Source organism: Diplotaxodon limnothrissa, linkage group LG1 (genome assembly GCF_057381915.1).
Source record: "Diplotaxodon limnothrissa isolate DT_005_m linkage group LG1, D_limnothrissa_male_GT1.1, whole genome shotgun sequence".
NCBI lineage: Eukaryota > Metazoa > Chordata > Actinopteri > Cichliformes > Cichlidae > Diplotaxodon > Diplotaxodon limnothrissa.
The window spans coordinates 31,810,641-31,831,690 of NC_140596.1; the positions used below are offsets into that span (position 1 = coordinate 31,810,641).

General features: G+C 43.2%; 1 protein-coding gene across 1 annotated transcript in view; it reads left to right on the top strand.

Annotated features, from left to right (window-relative positions):
* Window positions 1-21,050, top strand: part of neo1a (neogenin 1a) — a 170,721-nt gene that overhangs the window by 94,955 nt on the left and 54,716 nt on the right. The window contains exons 5-7 of the mRNA XM_085349868.1: window positions 5,979-6,115; window positions 16,515-16,669; window positions 16,880-17,000. Coding sequence (XP_085205994.1) covers window positions 5,979-6,115; window positions 16,515-16,669; window positions 16,880-17,000 — 413 coding nt within the window. The remainder of the gene's footprint in view (window positions 1-5,978; window positions 6,116-16,514; window positions 16,670-16,879; window positions 17,001-21,050) is intronic.

A 21,050-nucleotide genomic window follows, 5' to 3' on the forward strand; every position in this document is an offset into this window, starting at 1 on the left:
TAGGTAAACGTTTCTGTTGTTTTTATCCCCCTTGAATATAAATGTAAATGTAGTTGCAAAACATCACTGCTAGCTACAGTACAGCAATGCAATACAGCAAATATGTACCTGATAAAGTGCATACATTAAAGCAGCATTCAAGATTCTTCTGGGTTTTCTCTTAGTCAGAAAACAAAACACATTAAGGAATTAAGATCAGTGTGAGTGTGAATGGAAAGTGTTCTGCTCCACATGTTTTCCCTCATTCAGAGAGGTTGGCATGCACGGTGGATATCCAGCACACCACGTACTCCCAGAGAGGCAGGAGGGTCCGTGTGCTTAGAATTCTGCATAGGAACTCAGATTTCTCCAGCATTGGTAAAATGATAGATGGCAGCAGCGGAGAGTGGGGTTAAGGTAATGGAGGGATTTTGCTGGCATGTGCAGGCTGAGAAAACAAGACAAACAACACAGGCTTTCTCTGAGTGGAGCAAGAGAAGTCTCTCTTTAGGCTGTCTCTCTCTGTCTCCAGCACATCAGTGTCTGTAGCTCTCCTAAAAGCATGCTTCCTGTCATAGCATTCATTTTTTTCTTTGCATCCTCATCACAATGTTGTTTTTCTTGCCAAGTAAAGATCCGTCAGTTGTTGGGCAGGGGCAGGATCCACAATCGGCTGCGTTTTTAGTCCTAAAAGGAATCTGCTTTTTTTGCGCACTGTGTAATTTACCTCATTAGTCAATGTAGGACTGAGAATATGGGGATTTATTCACTGATAGTGGAAACAGCTCACTTCCTCTCATTTGCTTTGCCTCTTCACCAGGTGTTATGTGGATATATGTCCCCCTGAGGCAGTACTGTGGCTTTGTAAATGTGACACAGCAAGGACCACACAGAGTTCAGGTGGCCTTGAGCACCTGGAGGCACACCAGCCATCCAAAAGTCTATTATGCGAGGCTTCATTGCAGTATGCACTAATCAAACCATCAGTTTATTCTTGGGGACCTTTTGTAGGGGGGGAAAGCAAATAAGGTAAGGAATGTGGGAGTTTTTTATTTTTTCCTCTCGAGGGTCCCGCAGCTTTCCGTTATGAACCAGAGGAAAACAAAAATGTTTTCATGACTGAGTCAGTTGAGAAACTTGAGCCTGTGCTGCTGGCACTAGGTTGTTTCTCATTAATCTTGCACATTAATTTTTAGTTATTTCTCCTTCAGTTTGTTTCTAAGGCCGGTCGGGCTTCCTTCTTTATCTTGTTTGTCTCTCCTGGTAGTTTCTTTAGCGTCATGTCTCATATTGGAGCAGGTATACATTAAAAAAACAGGGCGGTGGAGGGAGAAACCATTCCAACCCGCTGCCTGCCCTTTTCTCTAAGACGAGATCTGTTTTTGGCACACCTAGAACATGATTCAAATTCATGGAACTGTTATGATTTTGTTCTGGTCAAAATGGGAGAAGTTCAATTTGCGTTCACTTTGAACCACAAAGCCTAGAAGAGCAGAGTGGTTTGGATTCATAGTGCACCACAGTGCAGAGAGCCAGAGAGTGAAAAGAACATGAGATCAAACTGAGAAAAACTTAGGAGTTTCCACTCTATCCATTAATAATGAATCCCCCCTTTTTTTCTATTCTTTGATGTTGTTGTGACAGTTGTGACAAGATTCCACCCGTTTTCCCCTCATGCTGTAGATAGCATGACCCGTGCCCAACTACTGTCACAACACCACTGATTGCTCTGTGACAGCGGTACTGCTCTGCCTCCACCTGCACAGCTCTTCAGTGATGTGCAGCTTCCCCTCACCCAGGTGTACTGACCTTGCTGCCGGTGTGTGATACGGAAGGCTGAGCCACCAGTCACACATACCAAATGTGTCCACGTCCTTCTCTGAAGCCTCTGTGGCTGTCGCTGCCGTCAAAGCTGAATAGCAGAACGGGGGACAAGTTTATGTTAGAGGCCCATACGCATTGACGGACGTACTCAACAAGTTTTCTGGATGTTGGAACTGTTGGAAAGGAGCTGAGGGACGAAAGGGTTGTTGTGCTTTCCAGTAGTTTGAAACTGAAATAGGGTCTTGGGGTTGTGGTTACTCAGGAGGTCGAGCAGGTCATCTACTAATTGGAACGATGGTGATTCGATCACAGTCTCCTCCAGTGTGCATGCCAAATATTCCAAGATATTAACCCCAAGTTGCTCTCCAGTGCATCCTTCGGCATATGATTGTTAGATAGAAAGCACTCACGTGTTGCACAAATTTTAGCCATATATGATGTCTTTGTATATGGTGTTGTTTCTGCTGGGACAAACAATGTGGAAAGTTGTAGTTGTCAGAAGGGGAGCTACTGTAGCATGAACGCTGGCACGAAATCTGAGAAGACAGCAAGCCTAATTAGCATCGCCGTTCAGAACACCGCCCTGTAGCCTTCGCTTTGCTTGGATTGTATGCATGCGTGCATCTGCCGTTTTTGTAACAAGAAGAAAAGTGACGGTGGGAAAACAGCGAGCCAGTTTAACGTCTCTTTGTAGGTAAATCCAGTTTTAATTAGAGTCTCACTTACCGCCGAGGACCTTCAGCTTACTGCACGAGACATCCTTCACATTCTTCCAGCAGGCACCGCGTCTTAATTTAAACGACCACAAGTGGAGCGAGCTCCCTCACAACAGTTTGAGGTGTCTCCGGCTCATTCAGCTCAAGCCAATTTACTTTGTCTCCCTCCCTCATGGTCTCAGTAATGCATTCCTTGTTCAGCGGAGCACTTTAGCCACTGCAGTTAGAGCCGAGATTGACTCGCTCTAAACGGAATGAGAAATTGCACGGTGGTTTGACGTGTACTGTATGTTCCTCTTTCAACTACAAGAGGAAGCTTTCAATGCCTTTTACGGAGCATGCGGCATTAAAGGCCAAGAGTCTGAAAAGCTGTCCTGGTGAGACTTAACTGCAGGAACGCTTGGTGCTACATGCGTCTTTCAGAGAAATTTTTCATTCAGCGGGTTTCTGACATGCAGAGCCTCGGAGCACAACCAGCCACACTCGCCCTCACGCGCAGAGAGGTAATCAATGTACAGCAGGACGTTTGGCATTTTCTGTTTTCCTTACTGCAGTCTCGGGACTAAAAGGAGAGGCAGCCGCCTTCTTTGTGTTTCCCCCACTTTCCCACCTTGAACACTGAGGCCATCCTCTGTCAAGCCTTCTGCTGAGTGTACTATTTTTGCACCTGTTTCTTTTTTATACAATCTGGCCCCGTGTGTTGTTTGTTCTTCTCAGATCGCAGCACTCTTGAGTTTCAGTATGGCTCTTTTGACCTGAGTACATATACCTGCTCCTGGATTGGATTAAAGAGCAAGCCTTACACTGCTCACATATCTAATGAGAGGTTGGTTACAGGAACTGTTAATGTGATTCCTCTAGAATTTTTTCCTAGAATATGTCAGCTAGTGTTGCCAACTCTGTGATAGGATAGCTGTGTAGGAAACTATGGCTGATGAAACTGCTTAAAGTTAGCTCTTGACATAAACATGACATTTGACAACCTTCCCTGTACCCTTAATGATGACTTCTGACACCTCACGATATATCAATAAAGGTTGATGACCATTAGAATATGCTCTGGGTTTTGGCAAGAGTAACCTTATGCCCCTTTTCCATTAGTAGCTACTTGGGTCACCATGGTTTAGTGAACTCTGTACAGGTAGAGATCAATTGCTGATGCACCTCAAATATGACTGCTCTGTTCAAAAAAGAGAAACCAGGGTTACCCTTGCAGGCGTACAAGGGGGAAAGAGTTTAAGCTAACAATCTACAGAGGAGTAAATGTAGAGGCTATTTGTCGAATTCAGAGATTTGTAGCAATGACAGGCCAAGTGGGTAGATGCAAGTTAAACTCACTGAAATGCTTTAGGGTTTAAGAACCTTTGAGGAATTCCATTGGAAGTAAAGGATAACAATGATTTACACATGAGCTTCGAAAGTCCATTTTCTCGACCAGCTGTCAACTACAAAATGATGAGATCAAACTATTTTTTTTTCTCTGGATGAGGCTTGATGAAGTAGAAATGAAACGGCAAAGTCTTTTTGGTGACAGCAGGTTGAGTGCCACTTGAATGCTTCTCTTCAGCACAGACAGATGGCCTCAACGGCCAGCACTGCTGAACCCAGGTGCAGTCGAGAAAGGAGGTGCGGGAGCTTACGTGGAGTATCTTTGCCACTCAGCAGTTGGTTTAAAACAAAACCAGCTTTCAGCATATAGTTGTTTTCTTCAGTATCCTCCTCTTTTCTGCAGATATCCACTGTGCAGAAACCATTATGCGCTGATCTACTGTTCCTCAGTTGCATCTCGCTTGCTGTGGCTGTCTTTTGGATTTTTATCTTCTTCTGCCGACCCGCTGATCCCGCTTTTCTCCCTGCATCCCATTTTCTCTCTCTCTCTCTCGCTGTCTGAATGCAGAGTTCTCTCTGCGAGCTATTGATTACCATTTTTCTTTCCTCTCAGCATCCTCCTCCTCTCATGCTCCAGTGCTTGTTGAATCAAGCCGGAGCTTGGCCACAGACTGCATCCCCCGTGGGCTTGTTGGGGAAATCAAAGTTGGGACTGTTTAAAACGGAGAGGGGTCACTGGTTCAAAACGAGACTGTACAAATACTTGTGTGTTTGGATCTTTGGGTTAGGCATAGATTCTTTAGGATAATAAGCAGCTGAATGAAACAGGTTTTCAGTCTGCTAGTCGGGCCCGCTTCACAGCACTCCAGTTAATTAACGGCTAATGAAAGAAAAGGAAAACGTTTGTTAAGGTGGAGAAAGGGCTGCAGTAGCGTGGCTGTGCAAACTGTAAATCCCAGCTGCTCTGGTAAAAGCTGGACTAATCTCAAGGCATTGCTAGAGGCCAGGGGTGTCCTGATATACTGCTATTGACAATCTCCATAATAATTAAAACTGAAAAAAATCCTATATATTATAGGACAATAACATATGATAATATTACAAACACATTATTACAGTCACACTTATTGTTTATTGCGCCTTTAGTACTACTTCTCTGCAGGCTCAGCTTATCTACGCACTTTATGGCTTTCAGCTTTTCTTCGCTGTCACACCAGGAGAGGCTCGCTTCCCACAGCAAGCCTGCTAAGTTAGACTGACTTGCTCACACAGGCGCAATTATGCTGTTAGGTTGCTGAGCGAAGAATCGAAGACGGGAGAATTGCTGAAAACTCAACTTGGAGTTTAATTGCTGATCCTCCTGCTTTCTGATCATTTGCGCTACAACTTTGCCCCGTGCTTTGACTCAAAGGTGTGCCTGCAATTTGTAGCTTTTAGTCACTGTTTGGTGCTGGTTTCAGCTGTACAGAGGACTGTGTATATCAGTGACATTTGTTCAAGCTGGTTTATCAGTGATTTTTTTTTCTTTCTTTTTTTTTGGCAGGAGATTATGGTGAATACACCAGTCTTTTTTCCATCCTAGTATTTTTACATCGAGAATCCTGTTTCTATCCCACTCTAGTTATAGTTCCAGGTTTCCAAATCCAGTAAACTGTTGGGAAGAAATGCAAATTGCTTTTCTTTCTTGGGGCGGTTGACTCTGCTTTTAGCATCTTTTATTTATTCAGAGAGTTGGTATGAGGTGACAGAGCAAAAAGAAACGAGGATGAGATGTGGAGTCAAACCCAGGTCAGCAGAGGAGCTCGGGGCTCCGGAGGATGCATCCATTACCGTTCAGCAATCTGAGCGAGAGGAGAATACATTTCATGTAAATGGGCTGCCATGACTTTCTACATATTTTACAAGTCTGTTTTAAAAAAAGATGTCGCTGTTCAGCTGTGTCCACATGCTGTTTAGAGGGTCAGCAGCCTGATGGCTCCCGAGTGTGACGCCGACTGTGTTACATGTAGCAAGGGCCCAAGTAAAGGTCATTAATGTATGGCTATGATAAAAGAAAATACTGCTTACATGTTTAGGTGGAGCTAATTTTCTTTTTTCCTTTTCCACAACCTTCCTACTTTCTCTCCTCAGTGATGGTCGGGTGGAGGTGCTGGGAGGGGGCAGTCTACAAATTTCCAACCTCACGGAGGCAGACGCTGGGCTCTACACCTGTGTTGCAGACAATTCCAACACCACCATTGAAGCCCAGGCCCAACTCACAGTACAAGGTACCTTTATCAGCCTGTATTATCCGCTTCCTGGTTTAAAACCAAAGGTCCGAACTGGATATCAAACCATACGGGAATATCACAAATGACCCATTTATTCTGAATGTCACTACAAGGATTAAAACATCCTAGTGTGGTTACAAGTCAAAGCGGCAACACAAGCTAAATCACTTCACAGATTAGAAATTAGTGTGAAGCAGCAGCACGTGAGGTTGCTTTAGTTACTAAGGAGAGTGCAGTGGAGAGAAGCTGAGCCTCTCCAGCTTCGACTGAACTCTCAGACCATCCTTCATCACCGAAAACAGCCTCATCTCATCTGATTATGTTTGGGAATGAGCTTATTAAAAGCCCTTCGGACTCATATCCCAGAAGCGAAACAAAGCCACTGAGAGCTCAGGATGAAATGAAATGAAACAAAGTGGATTTCTTGCATGCAAGCTATGCAGAGGTAGCGGTTTCCCAAGCACGTGGCTCAGTCCTGTTGAAAAAGGATATGCTCTTGCAGACACACATAGGCAGTGTTGGCAGTGAATATTTGCCACGGAAGCGTTCGTATCCGTCGATATCTGCTGTGTTTTTTTCTTTCTCCTCATGTCATTCATCTCGTCAGAGGAATAACAGAAGTATTTGAGGTGCGTACCAGACACTAGAATTAGGAAGGACTAGCTGGAATAGAACACAGAAGCAGTATGTAATATAATTTATCTTTATCTGTGTCTTTATGTTATTATTTTTCAGAGGATCGCATCCGTTGTTGAAACTACCCGAGAATCCGCTCTGTAATCAGAGTTTATGTTGGTTAGAATAATGCACGTGAATCCCACATAGCCCATGTGTATTTGTATGCTTTTCCCCGACGAGGCGAGTCAACAGGATTTGGTGTGAAATAACTTTAAAATGGGGGAAACAGCCCGAGGCTCGTTCTGAAGGTTCATTGCATTTCACACACAGCCCCAATCGTGCCACGACTCCCAACCCTTTCTTCCCCAAATCCCTTCATCTCTTCATCACCCCCACCATCCACCACTCTTTCATCACTTCCCGTCGCTTACTGTGATTAAAGGAGACAGTAATGGAAAATCGGATCAGGTCACAGGAGGACATCTGACTTCACTCGTTTTTCTGTCCTCAAGTCTGTCCAGCGAATTCCCTCTGAAATCCTTCATGTTTTCAGCTCAACTCCCGCCCCCCCCCCACCGCTGGCCTCCACTTCCACGGTGACAGGACTGGAGAAGATTGATCAGCCGGCTTGAAATATTGTTGAAAAACATGCGTCACTATAATAGAATAAAGCAGTTGGATTAGTTCCAGTGCTGTTGACTCACTGGGCTAATTGCGTTTGCTTCGTCCAGATTCATAAAGAAACCAGATTGTGGCATTGATTTGCTTCCTTGACAACAGAAGTGACCCCGGAAAGGTCAATTGTTTCCCTCAATAAGTAGTTGCGCTTGTAAAAGACACTTGGATCAATGTGCTATGAATCTATACTAACAACAAAACAATTTTTCCTATGACTGACTCCTTCTAAATTACCTTAGGGCCTCTTCAGCTGCAGTAACAAGAGGAAATTGTGTGTTTACGCGGCCAGTGGCTTTTCATAAACACTGGACAGTTTGTGCTGGAGAGGGGATCCAGACAGCCAGACGGGGATTTGATATGGTAAAGGACTGTTGGGTTTCGCCTGCAGAATGCTTCAGGGTTTGCAGTGCAGCTGGCACTCATCTGTGAAACTAGAGATGCATACAGATTCATGCACAACATTTTTTTGCATAGTGGTGCCAAAGAAAAGATTAGGTATGCACTTGCTCCACACACCTGTGTGCATTGTCTAGCTAATGCATAGCAGGTTCAGAAATTATTTGAGAGTCGGGGACTGTTAAATTTAATTTAACCCTCCTTGAATGTGATTGCCCATCCAGTATTTTTAGTCCTTAGATGTTTATTTTCTGCAGTGTTCAGCGAGGTTATCGTTAACACTAATTCACTGGGCCATATGAATATGCTTTCATGTGAGACTCTCCTATACACAGTGGATGCAATTTGAAATGGGGCACAAGCTTTATTTCGTAGTTTGGAGGAAACAGAAATGGCACAATTTAAATTCAGCTTTATATGACAATTAAAAGGAGCATGAGGTTAAAAAAAACTAAGCAAAACTGTGGGATCTGCTGGTAAAATATACTGCAAATGAAAGTCACTGCGTGGATTTAAATAAGCAAATACATAAGAGACTTCCATTGGATAATTACTGCAGTGATTAATATGTTTTGGCTGGTAACTGGTTATTTAATCTTAGCTGATGCAGTGAGTAGCTTTTCATTTTTTTCTAAACAACCACATTGGAAGACACACCAAATTCTCTGCCTACATCAAGCAAACAGAGCAACTAAGAAGAATGCTGAAGCTGCTAAAATTAGGTGAAGAACTGTCTAATGCATTACTAAGACCTGGAACAGTGGATGGTGGTCAGCCGTCATTTCTGAGGAAGAAATGTGATTCTAAAAAAAACATTTGATTGGATAGCACTTAAGTATGCTGGAAACAAATCATACAAAATGTATAGCAGAACTCAGAGCTATGTTATAACAATAAAAGTGAGACTATTTACATACTTGCAATGTGAAGATGAGTGTAGCCTATGTAGCCTTATCAGTGAGGTAATCTGGGAAAGAAAAGAGCAGACAGATTGGACTTTGCAATGGAAGGATAATCTGGTCATGTGATGTGATGACTCCACAGTTCCCCTGTTTCAGAGTGGTGGGCGTATCAGGTAAGAAGAAAGGTGGATGGACTGATGCAGCCATCATGCCTCATATCTACTGTACAAGCCTGTAGGGGCAGTGTTATAATCTGGAGTTGCTGCAGGTTTACTTTCTGCAAGAGTAAGTGCCCAAAAAATGAAGTCAGCTGACTACCTGAATAAACTCAATAGTTTTTCTGTCAATGGATTCTTTTTCCTCCCTGATGGCTATATTCCAACACCATAATGCCAGGATTCACTGGGCTCAGACTGTGAAAGAGCAGTTAAGGGAGCACGTGTACTGGCCACCACAGAGTCCAAACCGTGTCCCCACTGAGAATCTTTGAGTGCTGGAGAAGACTTTATGTCGTTAGTGTTAATTGATTTTTAGTTTTTGATTGCACTTTGGAAAGATACGGTTTTCCCATCGGTTGTTAGTGAAGAATATATGGGTTGCAAAAAGGCCCATAAACACTTACTTGGTTTGAGCATGCCATTACGCAGAAATGATATTGTATTTACATGCTGCCTCGTCTGGCCTCATTCTGTTTCTAGTTAATCCAAGTACTGTCTGTGTAGCCAAAGCCTGTAATAGCTTATACCTCTGTGCCATAAAGCTCCAATGTTCACTGTTAACACCATGTAACTGAGAGACATCGGTGGCTGGATGATATCTGGGTTTCACTGTAATTTTACACTGTATTTCACTCCACCCTGCTGCAGTTAAAGCTCATCAGTGTACCAAAGGAGTGTGTGAAAAAAGTGTTTTCATGTAGTGTTTTGTTTCTAATACATGTATGTGTACGTCTCAGCATGGGATTACACTGAGAAATAGTAGCCTCTACCTGCGATACTTTTACAGTAGAGGTCCAACAAATGTAAAAAGTGTACATTGCACTGTGCGCTGTTTGCTTCTTGAGACAAAATTTCACCAGCTTGTACCAAGCAGTAGTCCATTTATGATTCAACAGACGGTACTCTATACTAAGAAAACTGTAAAAAAAAAAAACACTATCTATTGCATATCCTGCAAATCTTACAGCTGTGGACAAAGCAAGGAAATAAACAAATATATGTCTTTTCAATTTGTCACCACATACAAAAAGAAGCTTTCAAAGCGATACTGTCAGCAGCTGTCACACATAAGCAATGGCTGTCTGAGAGCAGTGTGCTCCCTATCTGTCTTTTTATGAAATATAATCAAAGTGTCAGTGAGTTAAAGGGGATTCGAGTTAGAGAACCTTTACAGCAGTACAACTCCCAGCAAGACAGGAAGTTTTAAAAAATGCGAGCCTCTAAACAAGTGTTTACAGTAACGTTTAGCTCAGCTTTCCACTTGAATCACATCATTGGACCCTTCACAGAAACAAGTGTCAGCACCCTTGTATGTGTTTGTGGGATAACTGCGAGTTTGTTTGAGTGTGTGCTCTGCTCAGTATGATTTTGTTTGACATCTCAGCCTCTGTTAGAACTGGCAAGAGGATAAATGAAGCCAAAGGAGGCAGTAGCTTTTCATTATGGTCTTGCATTGCAGGGGGCACCACCCAGACCTGAACTTTCTATATGGGTGTGTGTTTTGTGCAGGGCAAAAATAGTTTCCCCACAAACGTACAGTATATGTTACCAGTTTTATGAGGCTTCTTGTCAGTGGCCCTTATTTATGGTATCATCATGCTATCAAGTTAATTGGTCTGGCCTGTAAAAGACTCTTTCCCAAAGGCTGAGCACTCTGGAATGTTTTTACCATGTTACAGAAATGGATAAAAATAGCAACGAACATACAGACGTGCTCAATTTACTCCTTTTATTATAAAAAGGAATTTTTTTTTTTTTTAAGTAAGTCACTGAAGGTAATGTGAAAAAAGCTTCACAAGACTTAATTTTTATGGGCAGGGCTAAATAAAGAGGTTTGTAGCAGCCAGATCTGCTAATCAAATACATGTGATTAATTCATTGTCTGCAGTTGTGAGCACCTTTATAAAAGCAGAAGTCTGGGCAGGTTGGATCATTCAGGTGTGTTTACACAGTGCCACAATCTTCCCAGAACTGGATGTCCCAGGAAATTCACCCCAAGGTCAGACTGTGCAGGAAAAAAAAGAGAGCAAGAGAGTGAAAGAGAGACAGCTCCATCTCAGACTCTACAGGCCTCAGTTAGAATGTTAAATATTAAATTTCCTGAGACTACTGTTAGAGTTGTTAGCAGAAAGCCTTTTCTCTCCAAAAAGAGTATAGTTACATGTGAACAAACCACAAGACTTCTGTAATAATGTTTTTTGAACAGATGAGACCAAAGTGAAGATGTTATGCACAGTGCCGTGTTCATCTCGGCACAAATGCCTCCTATAAACCGTCAGCACGGTGGGGGAGGGGTGACGATTTGGGCTTCTTTTGCAGCAACAGGGCCTGGGTACCTTGCAGTCAATGAGTCAACCATGACCTCTGTATACCAAAGTATTCAAACGTGAGGCCAGCTGTAAAACTTCCACCCAAATCGGGTCATGCAAAAGCACGATGATCCCAAACACAGCAGTAAATCTGCGACAGAATTGCTGAAAAAGAAAGAGTGGAGATGTTGCAATGGCCCAGAGTTCAGCATGCTGTGATGCAATCTGTGCATAAACAAATTACCTCAACCCTCAATGAGCTGAAGCAGCCTTGTAACAGTGAGTGAGCCAAAATTCCTCCACGATGATGTGAAAGTCTGATAAAGTCATACGTACAGAAACCGTTAGGGGACATAGTGAATCATGGAGTGGACTTGGTTATGAAAACTTTAATGTTCATATGACTGTATGTCACAACTGTAAATGCTCGGCAGAAAACACAGTTCCATTGAGCCCTTCTACTCCCCACCAGCAAAGGCAACGTATGCTCAAAGTATTTTTTTTTTTCAAGGAATAGCTTTCTCTAAATGATGCATTGAACGTTATAAATGTGATCAAATCTGCTGGGTGCTTTGGCACACAGTCATCCTGCTGCCCCTGCAGCCACTTGCAGTTACAACTCGTCCAAAATAAAACAGAAACTTTCCATTTAGCTATTTAAAGAATGCTAATCTAATAAAGGGAAACACCCCTAACACAAACGCGTTTTCCTTTTTTCTTTTTTTCATAGCAGCTGTTATCTTATCCTCTTTCTGACTCCATTGTACGCCTTCCAGTTTAACCATTGTGTTAGCTTCTCATGTGTGGATACAGGAGCCACTTCTCTGACCCTTGGAGGGCGTATGGAGGAAGCATAGCCATAGCTAGGTGTGGCTTTTGTAGTCTAACTTGTTGCTTATTTGGCTCTTAAAATAGAAATGTATTAACCAGCTTAAAAAAATGCATCTATTCAAGTCGTCCCAACCAAAAATGTAGTCATATTGACCTCCCTTCATTGAGAAATGAGCTTGACACAAATATTTTCCGTAATAAATTTGTTTCCTTTTGCTCTTCTACTGAGATCATTGCCATGACAGTAATTAAATTTACATAAAACATAGCAGACCAAGGTTGATGCACCCAATTGCCAGAGATTCTCCTGTAACAGCTGACAACAATAGCCCAGTTTAAAGCAAAGCGTGCATATGCATTGCGAGTAAATCATCAAATTAGTTCTCTATTTTGTTTTCCATGCGCTCGGAGCACTTCCAATTGAAGGTTGAGTAGCAACAGCAATCTGTTTGAGCTCTACTGAGAATTGCTCTGAAATGAAGGCAGAGCAGACTCCTTCCTCTATGCACCACGTTTGCAAGCCCCGCTTTAGCATTTCATTGACGCACTCGTGCCTGCGCTTTCGCTCAGTTGTTGTTATATCAGAAAAATCCACAGATTGAAGTCCTACTCTATGACTCTTCCTCTAACAAGACATTATTATCTGCTCGCTGACTTGGAATGCAAGCACCAGGCATCCCTCTTTCAGCCTTATTGCTGAAGCTGTTTGTTTTGGCCAGGATTAAGAGTAAAGCTGTTATCTTTGGAAGAGCAGGAGGGGTAATTAGTGCAGTCCAAGCTTGACTTGCCCTCAGAGTAAACCCAGACTGCCCAACACTGTTTTTTCACTTCAGGAAGCTAACTGGACTCTGGCCAAGGTATCAGAGTGGTAAAATGTCTTGAATTTTTGTATCCTTTCGCTTTAAGACATAATATATTTACTGCTGTGGCTTACATTTTATGGGATATATGCTGAAAAGTGATTTATTTCACCTTTTGCATCATCTCGGGAAGCAGCTACAGTACTTTCTTTAGTTCTTTGTGTTTGATATATGTATCAGTACAAATAGGTTTTTCTCCCTCTCTATGACTCAGTTCAGTTTACTGAAGCTTTAAGTAAAGCTATCTCCCCAGAATCCCTTCAGGAATCCTGTGGGGTTTTGTTTTAACAAGCTCATAGCAAGACACGCACATGACCTTTTTGTGGCCCTCTTTTAGTAGTTCACTGGAGTTGGTGCAAGTCTGCATTAAAGCTTCTTTTACTAAGCTACCGGCTCGAGAGATAATACCAGCCCCGAAGAGCTCGTATCGCACTTCCTCTGGCTGGTTTCCCTCCTTTTACATTTGTCTAGCTGTTTATTTCCTCTCCCATTTGTTTCCAGTGTCTGCATTCCCTTTAGTTGTTTTTTCTGTTTCTGTTGGGTTTCTCTTTCATTACAGAGTGGTATTTATGCTCCAAAACAGGGCAGCCTGTTTAGAGATATTCCAGCTGGTGGAATTTAGCATTTGTGTGTGTTTGTATATGCGTGTGTCTGTGAGCCATAGACTGCGGGAAAACGTGTTTATGAACCACTCTGGATTTGGACTGATCGCATGGATCTTTTGTCAGCTCCTCTAACCAAAAAATCCAGCTTTGGTTGAGAGTGTCGTTTATGAGAAATGGGTGAGCTGCAAAATCGTTGCACAGCCACCTGTTAAACAAAGAAAACGCACCCAAAACACACACCCTTTGCTCCACACAGGCACCGCGGGGAATTTTCCATATAGACATTGTACCACTGTAAAAACAGGCTGCCAATTAAAGGTCATCAGGCCTGCTGTTGGACTGACACACATTTCCCTTACCCAGCCCTTAGCTATATTGGTGTATTTAGACATTTATAGTCTTTCCTCAGTCCAAAAGGTTCCAAATGTCAGAACACCATTTAGAGAAAATGGTGCATGTCTGCTCAGATGGAGGGGAGTTGGGGGGTAAAGATGGAGAGATAGGGAAGGAAGATTAAGAATCAGGAAACAATTGGAGACAAAGTGTAACAGAGAGCGAGGGAGAGATAAAGAGAGCTGCAGGGCACCAGCCACCATCAAAACCTGTCTCACCAGCAAATCTTTATAGGAGGCTCTGCTACACACACTGATACAGACATTCCAATATGAACCAAACACCCATATGAATGTGGGGAGTGTGCACAGGCTGAGACACCGTTGGATGTACAGAAACATATGTTTGCATGCATAAGCAAGTGCTTAGACACACACACCCACACCCACACAAGAAAGAAAGCAAAATCGACCCACTCACACATCGCCAGCGGGGGAGGACGCAAACCCAGTTATGTACAGCATATAGCAGAAGTAATAAGGAGACAAAACAAGTATCCTGGCATGTTTAAAAATTCCTATCCAAACATTATTCAGCCTTCCACGCAAACACAGACTCACACTGACTCGGTGGTGTCTCAGCCTCGTGTGTCCCCGACACACCAAAGCAAACCAAGGATTCCACCTGACTGTGCTGCGCGCATACTAGAGGCAAATATCCAGGGGACACCACACTGTGAAGCACATTATTCACAGCTCACACGCCTCCCTGCAGGGAACACATGCAAACACACACACACACAGGTGGATACACTCTTGTGCACACGCAGACACACACAGATCGGGATGATGTGGCTGTCTTGCCAGTCAAAAACTGGCAAGACAGCCAATAGTCAATAGACAGTCAATAATAACCTCAGAGGCCCGCGGAAAACCGAGATGCTCATTAAGAAAGCAGAAGGAAGGTTTCAGTATTCTGTGGCTCTGTGTGCCTGTTTTGTGTTTGACCCGAGCTCATACTGCACCAGACTACAGCAGAGCACTTTTTTTGTGTTTGCTTTTAAAATAATTTTCAGCATCAACCTGGAAAAGAAACTCCACACCGTGCTTTATTGGTGAACTTGAGATAATACTGCACATCTTAAACTGGAGGGTTTATTCTCCAAGTGTCACGCGTGAACTTGTTGCAGTTGAAAAACCGTTTGAGGCCATGAGCATTTTAAAGGCCACGTGATGCGAGCATTGAACAGAGTTTGTTACCAAAGTAGCATTTAGCTCGATTTTTGTTTTGACCTTAGAAGTATACGCTCCTTACATAAATGAGAGGGATGCGGAAATGTGTTTGAAAAAAAAGAAAATCAATGAAACTTCAAATGTTTGGCAGATGTAATAATTCCGCATCAGTTTATGTAGTTGTAGTTGCAGCATTGTACCAGACAAGGTAAGGAGGCAGGAAAGGCGGACCTGCGCGTCTTTTGGCTCTGTGTTTTTAGATAGCCGTGGCTTTGTGTGCAGCTTCTGTCGAGTTGTGTCTCTCCCCGCCTTTGCTCCATGTGCTGTGTGTAGAGCATGGAAATAGCAAACAGATGGGCAAAGTGCATTTCAAGGTCAGGGAAATACAAAGTCGACACAGAACCCAATGTGTCCCGTAGCTCCAGCGCTCCAATAAGGCCGTTATTGTTAAAGAAATGTGTGGTTTTCTTTTTCTTTTTTCCTTTCTGGTTTTAATTACAAAGAGTCTTGAACGCCTTTCTAGCGCTAAATGCTTTCCCCAGCAGTATGAAGGCTAATCTGTTAACTTGTGTGTTACAGTAAATTAGCCCGTGTTACATCAAGCAGATGAAGATTTGACCTCACAGCCTGCTGCTGACTAAAGCCCAAAAAGAAGAACAAAAAGAAAGGACCTTATCCGCCCACTGCAACTAATATCCAATCAGCTCCTGTGAATAGTCGCAAAGTAGATGCTAATAACCAGCCATCACCGCGCCCAGGAGGCTGATGGCAAATCATGACACGCAGCCACACAATAACAATACAGTCATTTAAATTGTGGTCAACGAGGTCGATGCTTATCAGAGGACGCACGGGTGTAGCTGCAGCGTATACGCATGTGCACACATAGTCCGTCTTGCCCTCTTCTCACAACACGTACAGTCCAATTATAGAGAGGGGACGGGGCCCGGGCCCTGCGCTCCTGGTGACCTTGTTCCAGGACAGATTGATGAGGCACTGTATCGCCCCAGCAGATCAAATAACTCCTCTCTGGCCCTCATTAGCAGGACTAGGGGAGTTCGGCTTAGCCGGTGTAGTGTGCTGACAGTACTGCGCTAGTACCAAAGTAGCTGCCTTTCAACCATCCCTGAATAAATTAGAAAAAAAACAACAACTCTTAAGTGTTGCCATCTGGTAAAATTGTGTGAACCGTGCAGAAAATAATTAGCTTGTTGCTGGATGACACTGTTTACTGTTTCTACTCTCTCTTGGCTGAGAGTTTAAGGGGAAGCATGAAATAATTTCATCTTGTTCCTTTTCCAGCAAAGGCCATTTTCAGCGACGTTTAACGTTCCTTGTTAGTTTTGACAGATTTCACAAAGAAAAGGTTCAATCATTAAATGTAAGTTTTCCTTTTTTCGTGTGGACTCCACAGTTTCCCCGCAGTTCGTGAAGCGGCCGGCCAACATTTATGCCCACGAGTCCATGGACATCATCTTTGAGTGCGACGTGTCGGGGTCACCGGCTCCCACGGTCAAATGGGTCAAGAATGGAGACGCCGTCATTCCCAGCGATTACTTCAAAATAATTGTAAGTTCATTCAGTGCTGATGTGCTGCCTTTTTTATTTTTTTCTTCCAACCTTTCCTTCACCAGAAGTCATTGCGAGAGTTTACATCATCGGAGCGTCACGAGAAAGAGTAGGAAATTGATTAGAACTGCTGCTTGCATTGATACCTGTGTATGTTTGTTATTCCAATTCCCTCTTTTTTTTCTTTTTTTTCCCCTTCCTGCTTTGTAGGAGGACCACAACCTGCAGATTTTGGGTCTGGTCAAGTCAGACGAGGGCTTCTACCAGTGCCTGGCAGAAAACGATGCGGGCAACATCCAGTCCAGCGCCCAGCTTATCATCCTGGATCCAGGTATGCCAGACCTGCTGCTAGTGTGCAAATAAGATATTTTCCTCAAGCAGATAAAATCAATTGGTACTTGAGGAAATAAACACAAAAGCTGTGAATTGATGAGATTTTTTTAACAACAAAACAATCAAAGGCAGCAATGACTCAATGAAAGCAATGAAATTCACCGTGTCTGATCGGTTTTGCTCTGGCAGGCTAGATTTGGAAACATCAGTGGCATTCGGACACAGTGATTCTTGTGTTTATTTCTTAGCCTTTAACAGCTAAACCTCCATATGAATCATAGCCGCTGGAGCTGGACTTGTTTTCCCTGAAACTGCTTTAGTATCCCTAATGAAGTACAGCAGTAGGTACATGCAGTTTATTAAAGTTCCAGTCTCATGTCTGGATTTTTTATTTTTTTTTTAGAGAGAGCAATGAAAGAAATAATCTCTTCAAAAACACCCTTTCAGCAAAGGCTTGAAAAACGTGAGCTGTAAAGTTGGGGTTTTCTGTTGTCTGTACAGTTTTCCCTGTTTGCGAACGTCTGAATTCTCACAGCTGTGCACATCTGTGAAAGTGTGAAGAGTGACGGAAACAGAAATAATACCACTGGGAACTTGTTATACCAGAGGTGGCTCAAAGGGAACAGAAGTATATCTGACGGTTGCTTTGCACAAAGTCCATTCCACATCTAGCGTCACAGAAATGCCTCGCTGCTTGACCCGAGCCCTTTACAAGGCTGTGGATATTTTGTCTTTGGACATGTAAGGTGCTTTAGGTAAACATAAGCTCCACATGCTGTATAAAGTGAGAAGCTGCAACATAGCCAAAGACGAGCTTCAAACATGAAGTCCCGTGAGCTTTAGAGTGCAAGGCAGCAACTAAAGCAGACACTTAAGGACAGTGGCTACAGTTGCTGAAAAGTACAAAGTGCCTCCAAAAATAGAAGCTAATGCAGAGGGAAAAAACGTTAACATTCCAGTTCTTGAGGTAGTTTTGTTTCATTACCTCTGATCTTTAGAGAAAATGTAATACAGCTTAAATTTGCCGTCATTTGCACGGTCATAATAATCATAGTCTAACCCACGGGGCTAGTGAAAACCTCGCCACAGTCCTCGAAAACAACGACAACTTCAAGACCATAAACGAGGCGCATTTTCTCTGAGCGGCGTAATCTAAATAAAACGAGGTGGAAAATGAGAGACAATAAAGCGACGGGGGCAGTGAAGGCGAAAACAAACCCTAATACAGCAGAGATCAGAAGTTGTTCGCGTAGCCTTTACATTGTAATCGTTGCTTTACTGCTGACTCGTAGCGTCCCTTTCTCTCGAGGAAGATGGCGAAAATTTAATCAAGCGTGAACCCCCCCCCCACTTACTCGAAGCAGGTGGCTAATGAATTAGCATAGCAGTGTCCAACCGGTGGCACCTCCAGCTGTGTCATCCCCGCCGACTGGAGGACATTAAGTCAGAAATAATGATGACCTGCAGCTCATTGTGTATTTGTGTTTGACACCATTGATAAGGGTCTGCCTACTTTACATGGCCTCAAGTCTTTTTATCTTTTCTTTCTTTTCTTTGACTTGAAGATAAATGGGATGAATTACAGAGGCAGCTGGCCTTGTACACGAGGTCCGCCCTGAGCACGGCTTTGAAGAAATTAATCTCTGTTTAATCCATAAATATCACAGGGAGTCTTTTCCTTTTGTTACCGTTCTGATTGCGTACATCTGTCTTGGTCACAGTAATGCTAATCCAGACACACTTACCCCAAGAAAGCTTTCCAGCTCCCTGATTATTCATCAGGTTATTATCCCGACTCTCATCTGATGTATGTAGGAAATAACAGAGTCTCCATGGTACTGTTCATTTTTATTCTGCAAATCGTTGACATTTTGCGCATGTATAGACGCATCCACAAACACTGTATCAAAGTAATTTCCCCTCTCAAAGGTGCAATCTGTGCCTGCAAATGGTTAATCAATGGCAACGTGTTTAAAATCATCTCATTTTCTGCACCTATTTGTGTTTCGCGGTGACGGCTCTGATGAATGAATCTCAGTAGACTCTAGTAAAGTCGTATCTTTCTCCTCGGTGTCTCCTCTCTCTCCTCCTGAGCTGCGGCGTGTGCAGGCCTACTCTTCCACACCCATCTGTCACCTTTTTCTCGAGGCCTTCCTCTCACTGTCTTTCACAGCCACCTGCTCTCTGTGATAATCCAACACAGTGAGCTTTGTGGTAATTGTGCTGTACTCAATATAGTCCCCTTATATGGCTGCCCCTTCACAGCTGGACATCTCCTTCTGCTCCGTGCTGCCCCTTTGTGTTTACCGCAGTCAGGTATTCCCGCTCGCACCTGCCAGGCTTGAATCATCCTGAAACGCGGCCAGGAAAACACCCCGTCTGCCGGCTGCCTTGCAGTCGGCGAGATAAGCCAGGGACTTGCCACAGGGATAAAGTTGTCTTCACCCAACAGGGAAATCAATGGGGTGAACTGCATCTAAATACCCAGCGGCTGCAAGTTGGCTAATATTCATTAGTGGCCATAATCTTTGCGTCTTGACACTGCCAGCTGCAGTTAAATCTAGCTCCACTGATGGCTGCCACTCGTGGGTGTTTGGAATGGAAAAATGTCAGCTGTTAGCATATGTATAGCATTTTGGCAGTTATTTATAGTGATTCGTCCTCCACATCGATACAGCTGGCTCTAGTAGTTTACAGCGAGCGGGTTTGTGTGCATGCTGCATAAACAAAGAGAAGCTTTTTAAACAGATTTTCACCTTGCTAGGTAAAAGCTTTGAAAGTTGCAGAGGTTTGGTCAAAAATCGGGACCTCAGCCTGCAGTCCTAAACCAATTTTGTGCACATTCCACAGTCGTGTGCAATATAGGTCAACTAGTTGCAAACAGATGTGGTTCAACTGGAGCTGAAATACCAAAAATGGAACTCGAGGGGACCTAATTGCACGGAGTGATGCAGTCTGAGTAAGTGGCTCTTAATGTCCCTTGTAAAGCTGCCACATTCAGACTTGTTGTTTTCTGGAGGCGCTGGAAGCTCTAAGTAGCTGTGCTCGTCAGAGTCATTACGCACTGTCAGCGAAAATAAAGCTACGGCGAAATTGTTTGCCTCCTCACAAACTACATCCTCACAAAATAATTAACAAGTCTGCATATGTGTACCAGTGTTGTTTGTTTTCTCCCACCCCCTCCTAATTGTAAGTTTCCTGAGGTTTATTACATTAAATCCAGATCACATGTACAATAACTAGATAAGAAATGACTGATCTAATCACAAAATGTTCTCACTAAGTGTGTGAGTCAACAAGTGCTGAGGGTTTTATCAAATTCCCGGCAGACTGGCCCGTGCTTTCCTCACAAATTATAAAAATACATCCACTAATGATTGCGTGATGACTCTATCCTGGCATTTTTGATATTTGCCGTCCACAATTATATCTTACTGTCGCATGGGGAGCGACTGGTCCGCTGCAGAGGATGTGCCCTTTGAGGAATTATCATCTCAAACCATCTATTGACAGTTTCCAGCCCTTTTCAAACACATTATTAGTTTATGAGTTGAGTGTTGATGTGCGATAACTGCAGTGGGTGGCACTTAGAGCTGGGAGGGGAAATGGCTCATGTTTTTTTGCTGTTTTTAACTTTGAAGTAGAATTCCTAGACAAAGCAGTTGTTTATGCGATTGCCATCTTTGCGCGTACCATACAAAAAGACTGTGATTGAAGTTTAAACTAGTCCAAGTTTCACAATGTAGTTGCTTTTTGTGTAGTTTTCGCCGATGCAGGGAGGACCGTATATTTTATTTTCAAGTTTTGAATTAGATTTGTGGATGAAAGAGACATTTAGGGTTTTTTGTTTGTTTGCTTTTTGCAGATTGGGATCTTTAGCTTGTCTAAGTAGATCCCCACTTGTCAAAAATTGCAACTTCATGTGTAAAATGCAGAGAGATCTACACTCAGCGCTAGCAAACAAAAGAAGTAGATGTTCTCCTCTGCTGTTTGCCCTTCAGTTCATATCTTTAGCTTGTTTTGAAGTTTGCATAAATTCGAGCTGCGC